This window comes from Otolemur garnettii, unplaced genomic scaffold, assembly GCF_000181295.1.
Source record: "Otolemur garnettii isolate 467f Iridium unplaced genomic scaffold, OtoGar3 scaffold00078, whole genome shotgun sequence".
NCBI classification, from domain to species: domain Eukaryota; kingdom Metazoa; phylum Chordata; class Mammalia; order Primates; family Galagidae; genus Otolemur; species Otolemur garnettii.
In genome coordinates, this window is record NW_003852473.1 from 1,245,400 (window position 1) to 1,254,096 (window position 8,697).

The following is an 8,697-nucleotide window of genomic DNA, read 5'->3' on the forward strand; positions in this document are numbered from 1 at the left end:
TGTACAACTCGCAATGTTATAGTTATTACAAAAGAGTCAAAAGTTAAAAAGATGTTAAAGTCCATGAAATGAAAAAGGTATAGTAAGCTAAGGTACATTTATTATTGAATACAGGAAAATCTTGGCTTAGAAGCCTGGTGCAGCCTAAGTGTGCAGTGTTTACACTGCCCATAGGAGGGTTCAGCAGTGTCCCAGGCCTTCACAGTCACCCAACACTCACTCACAGACAATCCTGCAAACTCCATTCATGGGTCGGTGCCCTACACAGGTGAGTCACTTTTCATCTTTTATACTGAAGTTTTACTGTAGCTTTTCTATGTTCAAATGTTTAGATTCACAGATACTTACCACTGTGTTCCAAACGTCTACAGCGTTCAGTACAGTAACAAGCCATACTAGTCTAAGAGTACTATAAGTAAGATTTTACACGGAACTCACAGATGAGTAAGACATAGCCCTGCCTTCAAACGACTGAAAATTGAGAAGAACTAAGAAACACTTACACAGGGTTATAGTCTTGTACACAGAGTTCTGAGAATTGGCTTTCTAATAAGTGGCCCTATAAAAGCAGTACTTAAGCCAGCACAGAAAGTAGGAAAGTCTGAATTATTCCCCCTTTGCAATTTTACCCAAAAGAATTCCTAAATTGCAAACCTTTCTCTCTATAACCCTTTAAAGGAGCAGGCCTCATCCAACAGTCATCCAACACCCACTCAATGAATGCCCTCTAAACACGGTGCTGTAACCCTGAATCCACATGCATGCCCTGTGTTTTTCCTTTAAATCCAAGAAAGTTTAGGATGAAACCTGACTTGGGTATGAGTTTATTCATTTGGGAGGGAAATGTTTGGTACCAGCACCTGGGACTCCTGCAGCTACTTTTCTCTGAGTTAAAATAATTCTAGATTTGAAATCAAGAAATTCTCTAAGATGTGAAACAAGAGTCCTGACATGACTTTACTGCCAGCCCTCAATAACCAGTGCAATAGAAAAGAAACGGTGGGTGAGAAGTATCCCTTGGTTTAGCAAAGAGATCTTGGCCAGTTAACTCTCAGGCAGGCTAATGCAAATAACAGAGAAGAGAAGAAAAGAATTGATACATTTTATAATTTTCTGAAAACAGCATCTTACCTTAAAGCAAAGAAGAAACAGAGCCTAAATAAAGCTCAGGAAGGTGGAGAAGAGTAGGCTGAGTGTTAGTCCAGATCTATGTGTAATAAATGTTTCCAGGTTAGGTGATGGGTTCTTAATTGTCACTGCTCAATATTTAAGTTTCCCACTATTGACTAAAATATTATTAATATTTCCCTCTCCCTTACAAAGTAGTAGCAGGGGGGCTCAGCATCTGCAGCTCAAGAGGCTAAGGCGCCAGCCACATCTACCAGAGCTGGCAGGTTCAAATCCAGCCAGGCCTGCCAAACAATGACTACAACCAAAAAATAGCCAGGTGTTGTGGCAGGCGCCTGTAGTCCCAGCTACTTGGGAGGCTGAGGCAAGAGAATCACTTAAGCCCAGAAGTTGAAGGCTGCTGTGAGCTGTAATGCCACGGACTCTACCGAGGGTAACCACTTCAGGCTCTGTCTCCCAAAAAAAAAAAAAAAAAAAAAAAAAAACAGTAGAAGGTATCAACTATACAAACACGGCCAGAAGCTAATGTTTCAGAGCATACCATCTGAGCATAAGCAGGAGCAGGTCTAACTACCACACTGACAGTACAAGACTCATCAATTGCAACTTCCAGAGATCGTGAGCATCCCCACCGCCAGGTGATTTGGGGGATGATTTTAATACACCATATCCTTTAGAACTCATCATCTCCATAATGAATGCATTTGTTCCAAAAATGATACTAATCTCCATAATGGATTCCAAGGCTTCCTCCTGCTGCTCTAACAGTGGATCTGATTATGCACACTCACTTCACAAATCCTGTCTCCTGCTTCTGTCCTCTTAGCCAAGAGATATACAGAAGTACAACAGTAACATCTAACCTTTATTAAGACCTCACTATGGCTGGGTGTGGTGGCTCAGACTTGTAATCCCAGCAGTCTGGGAGGCCAAAGCAGGTGGTCTGTCTGAGTTCACATGTCCAAGACCAGCCTGACTGAGCCAGAGTGAGATCTCGTGTATAAAAATAGTCAGGCATTATGACGGGTGCCTGTAGTCCCAGCTACTCAGGAGACTGAGGCAAGAGGATCCCTGAGCCTATGAATTTGAGACTGCTGTTAGCTATGATGCCACAGCCATCTACTAAGGGTGACAGACTCAGACTCTGTCTCAATTAAAAAAAAAAAAATAGAAGACCTTACTACGTGCACTGGGCTAAATGCTTTATGCACATTAACAGATGAGGGAGGTGCCGCTGCTAACCCCCTGATGAGCAAACTGATCTTCTGTGTTTACCTGGGTGGATTTGGAGAGCATCCTCCAAAGTAAGGTATCACAAGAATGGAAAAGCAAGTATCCAATGTTCTCAGTACTAACACGAAACTAGTAGATGAATAACCACACACCCACACAAGAGAAAAACATGACTAAATCCAAGAAGGAGGGGAGAGGAAAAGGGGGTGGGAAGCTCTCACCTCACGGGCACACTGTAGGGGAAATGTCACACGTCGGGTGAAGGGTTCACCCACAGCTTGGAATTCACCTAACAAATGGAGACAATGTAACCTAATCATTTGCACCCATATATTAATCTGTAATTAAATAAAAAATAATGTCCACCTAATGAAGAAGTGGCAAGGATTACTGAAAAAAAAAAAACAAACAAACAAAAACCAAAAAAAAAACCTTACCCAAGACCTCACAGCTAATAAAAGGCAGAATCAGGACTCACATTTGGGCTATTTGAAACCAGACCCTGTATGCCCCAACCATGGGGATTAAGAGAGTGTTTAAATCTAAGGGAAAGCCACCACCTGTTCCCAAATTCGGCAGAGGCACACTCACCTGCCCCATCAGGAGTGATGGTTCCCAGTTTCACAGCCAGAGGGTAGCCGGTGTCTCTGTAATGCTCCAGCGCGTGCCCATTGCCCCCAGAGCTGTCGAAGAACCACTTTCCACACAGCACAGAGCCATCGGTCAGATTCAACCAGAGATTTTCCCGGAGGTCACATCTGGCACACTTCCAACCACTGGAAAGCCATTGGAGAGCAGTCAGAATACCAGAGCATAGTAACCCAGTGAACATCTGAGGAGACAGCGCGTCTCAAACAGGGAGGTCGCAACAAGCACTCAGTGGACAAGAGACTGGAGCTTCCCACGTTCCCCACTCAGAACATTACCACTACCCTCCCAGAGCAGCAGGGTCACTCAGCACCCCGCGCGCCTCCCAGACTGGACAAGGACCCCCAGCATCTCCAAGATGATTCTTTTACTTCAGAAAACTGGCATACAGGCTTGGTGCCTGTGGCTCAAGCAGCTAAGGCGCCAGCCACATATACCTAAGGTGGCGGGTTCAAATCCAGCCCGGGCCTGCCAAACAACAATGACCGCTGCAACCAAAAAATAGCCGGGCGTTGTGGCAGGTGCCTGTAGTCCCAACTACTCGAGAGGCTGAGGCAGGAGACTCACTTGAGCCCAGGAGTTGGAGGTTGCTGTGAGCTGTGATGCCACAGCAGTTTACCCAGGGCAACAGCTCGAGGCTCTGTCTCAAAAACAAAAAAAAGAAAAGAAAGAAAAAGAACACTGACACACAACATGGGGGTAGGAGGCGAGGTCCTACACAAGGAACGTGGAAAATTCCTACACAAGGAACGTGGAACTTGGACAAGTTGAAGATACTAAGGACACCATGTGCGTGAGCATCTGAAGTTCTAGAGCATTGATCACACACGGTAAGACCAGTTTAAATAAAACCCTACTTGACTGCAAATCTACCCCAATTAGAAAGGAAACCAACTTAAGGTTAAACATCGGCTATGTGCCAGGTGTCTTACAGAAGTCTCATCAAGATAAACTACCTGAGGATTACACTCTGCATTTTCACAAAGGCAGAAACTGAGGCCCAGAAGTAAACTTCTTTCCTAAGACCACACAGACGGGAGTGCAGTTCAGCTGTCAGAGTTCAACCAGTCCAGACACATTCCTCATCCAACTGCTCTTTCCCCACGGCAGCTGCCTCTGTTACCCCCGAGCACCCAGTCAGAGGAGAAGCTCATGTACTCCAAAGAGCTTTCTGGCCAAAACATGATGGCCAATGACTGCAGTTGGTTGGGTTCTCCCAGAACATACTCTGACATAAACCTGTGGGTGTTAACGACTTGTGTGGGAGGCAATCCCAGGGAGAAGGGAAGAGAGACAAGAAAGGGCAGGAAAGGCCAGGTGCTTGGCCAGGCTAGGTGAAATCCTAACACTCTGGGAGACCAGACTGAGTAAGACTTCATCTCTAAAAAAATAGCTAGGTATTATAGTGGGCGCCTGTAGTCCCAGCTACTCAGGAGGCTGAGGCAAGATCACTTGAGCCCAAGAGTCTGAGGCTGCTGTGAGCTATGACGCCACAGCACTCTACCCAGGGCAACAAAGTGAGACTCTGTCTTTAAAGGGGGGGGGGGGGGGGAAGCAGATAGAGGAGGGTAAGTCAGTGAGCAAATGAGCACTGTGAGCCTCTGGGGCTCAGGCCAGCTGGGGACTATGAGAGACAGTAGTCCCCCCAGAGGGGCAGGCAGCTGGGTACCCACCGTCCAGTCCCTGGGTGAGGACTATTTCAGGAGGGAGCCTTCATCTGTGGCATTTCTGTGCCCCAGGCATCGGCCTAGACAGACTCCTTTGGCAACGAGCTACAAGAGCTGCAGCTAACTGACAGCTGGGGCACAGGGAAAGGCTTACGGGTGCGAGCTAGATGCACTGAGTGCCTATTACAAAGGTACAGATGATTTTAGAGAGAAATTTGAAGCTTATCATTTTTAATAAAAGACATCTGGTAAGACAATATGTAACTGCTAATTCAGAGAAGAGGTAAAAAAGCAAACATCCTCTTGGCCAGTTTTCAGGGGTGAAGCACGGCTTGGTTACCTGACTCTCACCTTGGAGGAATCCGGACCCCACTGTCCAGCTGCGTGAGGTTATTGGCATATTTAGACACTGGCAGTTCACTTTCCCATGTGTCTGGGTCCTGCTTCCTGTACGGAGACTTTGAGCTGAGAACTGCATCACAAGCAATTGTTACCTATGAGACAAACCCAGATGTAACATATATCAATAGTTTGAGAAAACAGAAATTTCTAGAAAGTAAATTTAAAAGCTTATTCATAAGTACAGCTGAACTGAAGACAATTCAGACTCCACAGCTACCACAAAAGCAAGCAAGGTCCCGGTTTCCTGCACTTTCCCCTGGATCTCACTCTGCTTTGGCTTTGGCCAAGAGCGCGCGGTATGGACAATAAATAAATTCCATTTGTAAGCTCACGGTTAGGGGTCAGATTTAACAATTCCAACCACTTAGCAAGCATGGTGAAAAGTACGAGGTGAACAATTCACAAGGGTGAAATCAGATACAGGAATACCCAGGATGTGCCCAAGTGGTTTGTTTTCCTCCTAACAAATGTGCACCCAGATATCCAATATCCTCAACTCATCACACAAAGGCATGTTGTCAAGGGCACTTGAATGGAATGTAAGCAGCACAGCTCCATTTCCTAATCTGGTCTGAATGTGACCCTGGGTAGGGACATGCCCAGGTGACTCTATGCCAGATTAGTTCACATCATGAGCAAATCTGTGATGTCCTGCTTGGCGTAACTGACCACAGGGGATTGCCTTCTCCCAAACCCTAACTGATTCTGGTCATAGGCCCATTACCAAATTTACTATTTGCTTAATGCCATAAGCTACTTCTAGCAGTTTTTAAAAACTTACATTCTGATGGCAAAGTAAAATGGGACAACCACATTGGAAAACAGTTTGGCAATCCCTCAAATGGCTCAACACAGTCACCACGTGAGCCAGCAATTCCACTGCTAGGTATATACTAAGACAAATGAAAATACATGTCCGCACAAAAGATTTTAAACAGAGCTGGGCACAGCAGCACATGCCTATAGTACCAGCTACTTGGGAGGATCCCTTAAGGCCAGGAGTTCAAAGCCGTAGTGCTTTATGATCATGCCTGAAAATAGCCACTGCACTCCAGCCTGGGCAACATAGCAAGACCCTACCTCTAAAAAAACCCCACAATTTTAAAAACAAAATAATTTACATTCTATATCACTAGCATCCTGCATAACAAGCTGACCGTTCTCCACTGAGTCTCACTGACAAGTGACCCCAGAACCAAGGAAAAAACAATGGGGGAAGTGCCTTCAGCCACCATCTGACCCTCACTCAGCCCTAAACAGTTCCTATGAGCCCTGGGACCAAAATAAATTTAGAATCCACCTCTTGTCCATTTCACCCACACTCCTAGTCCATTCACTGTCAGGGCTACACAACACCCTCCGTGCAGTTGTCTTTCCTCCACACCTACCCTGCTTCTTTGCACAGCATCCAACATGCTCTATGCCACCCTTCCCCACTTAAAACTCTCATGGCTACACTGAACACTCCACCAACTGATGACACGAGGCTACACAGTCAAGAACAAGAAAGAGGTCTCCATCCTCAAAAAGCTTATAATCCATTACAGACCAAGCATTCATCAATATATCTAAACTCTTCCAAGGAGACCCTCCCATTCACCCCTCACCCACAACCCTGTTGTTTAATGCCTTTCCTTTCAATCAGTAGAATTCACCAGTCACCACTTTCCAGGGATGCCCATGGAAATCAAGGGCATCAGAGTTCATTCACCACAAGCCCCTTCCAGATCTCATGGGTTCGGGACGGGCCACCGTAGCACTGTGGGTAACATCCTAATCTCTTTAGTCCGGCCTCTTATAACCTCTTTGTCTTTGTTTCACCGTCTACCTGATCTTTGTCCTCCTTGGGATTTTTTCCATCCTCATTAGACTTTTTTCAGTGTTCTGGTTTATAATGCACAATAATTTTGAATAAGAGTCAGATGGGATCGCCCTCTCTCTTCTTCGAAAGAACTTTTCCAGTGACACCCAATATCATCTAAAATCACTTAAAGGGGCTAAGCACCTGTAGCTCCATGGTTAGCGTGCCGGCCACATGCATCAGAGCTGGTAGGTTCGAACCCAGCTGGGGCCGGCTAAACAAAAAAAAAAAGCCAGGTGTTGAGGAGCTGTGGCAGGCGCCTATAGTCCCAGCAGTCTAGGGAGGCTAAGGCAAGAGAATCTCCTGAGCCCAAGAGTTGGAGGTTGCTGTAAACTATGACGCCATAGCACTCTATATAGAGGGCAACAAAGTGAGACTCTGTCTCTAAAAAAATAATAATAAAATCACTTAAAGACCCCTTCTCAGCTAAAGGTCAGGATCTGTCATCCTAAGAATACATCATCCAGTATAATCCTAATTACCCTGTGAATTATTTTTCCCTGGATTTGCTGTCTGGAACAAATTGAAAAGATCTTGGAACTAGCCCTGGCTCCATCAAGGTCTCCATAGACTTCAAGTTCAATGAGCTGAACTGGCTCCAACTGGCTCAGAAGAGTTCATCACTACATTTTAATAAATTTTGCAAGATAGTTGCTAAACATATTCATTATTGAAAATCAAATTATAGAAACTTACAATTAAATAAAATGTTCTTTTAAAGGTGACACAGTCAAAAACTCTTCTCTTCTCAATTGTTTTACCATATCTTACTATAACCTATGTGTTCCTGAGGTTATATATGCCCCTGTAGCAGAATGGTAGAGATTCTATATCTCTTTCCAACAATGCATTCAGTGATGTCATGCTGTTAGCCTGAAATCAGCCAGGCTGACAGTATTTAGGAGGAGGGATTAGCAATACTATAAAACAAGGCATTAGCCCCCCAGGGAGCCTGTTGTTAAACATTTACAAGCACATCACTGCTCTGGTTCTGATGTTCAGGCTTGAGATCCCTGCTAGGCTCACAAGGTTATGTCTCTGTGACCCCTGCATCTCTAGTCCCTCAGAGGTGGTTTAACATCCTCGAGAACTGATAGAGGAACTCTTCCACATGGAAACTGTTCTGTGCTAAGATGCTCGAGAGATGGAGAAGTCATCTAGTCAGGTTTTTTTGAGCTCAGAAATTTTTGTTACTTAAAAGTTTAAAATAGCCGAGCCCTGTGGCCCACACCTGTAATCCTAGCACTCTGGGCAGCAGAGGTGAGTAGACTGCCTAAGCTCATGGGTTCGAGACCAGCCTGAGCCAGAGTGAGACCATATCTCTACTAAAAAATACAAAAAACTGGGCAGCGCCTGTGGCTCAAAGGAGTAGGGCACCTGCCCCATATGCCGGAAGCGGCAGGTTCAAACCTAGCCCTAGCCAATAACTGCAAAAAAAAAAAGAATACAAAAAACTGAAGCAAGGTCCCTTGAGCCCAAGAGTTGGAGGTTGCTGTGAGCTGATACCATGGCATGCTACCAAGAGTTACAAAATGAGGCTCAGCGTCTGTGGCTCAAGTGGCTAAGACGCCAGCCACATACACCTAAGGTGGTGGGTTCGAATCCAGCCTGGGCCCACCAAACAACGATGGCCGCAACCAAAAAATAGCCGGGCCTTGTGGCAGGCGCCTGTGGTCCCAGCTACTTGGGAGGCTGAGGCAGGAGACTCGCTTGAGCCCAGAAGTTGGAGGTTGCTGTGAGCTGTAATGCCACGGCACT

The 8,697-nt window shown here is 45.5% G+C and overlaps 1 protein-coding gene across 1 annotated transcript in view; it reads right to left on the reverse strand.

Moving 5' to 3' along the window:
* The window catches only part of USP13 (ubiquitin specific peptidase 13), a 154,386-nt gene that overhangs the window by 82,175 nt on the left and 63,514 nt on the right, over window positions 1-8,697 (reverse strand). Inside the window, exons 5-6 of the mRNA XM_003794274.2 lie at window positions 5,028-5,170; window positions 2,953-3,137 (exon numbers count right to left, since the gene is read on the reverse strand). Of these exons, the coding sequence (XP_003794322.2) occupies window positions 2,953-3,137; window positions 5,028-5,170 (328 nt within the window). The remainder of the gene's footprint in view (window positions 1-2,952; window positions 3,138-5,027; window positions 5,171-8,697) is intronic.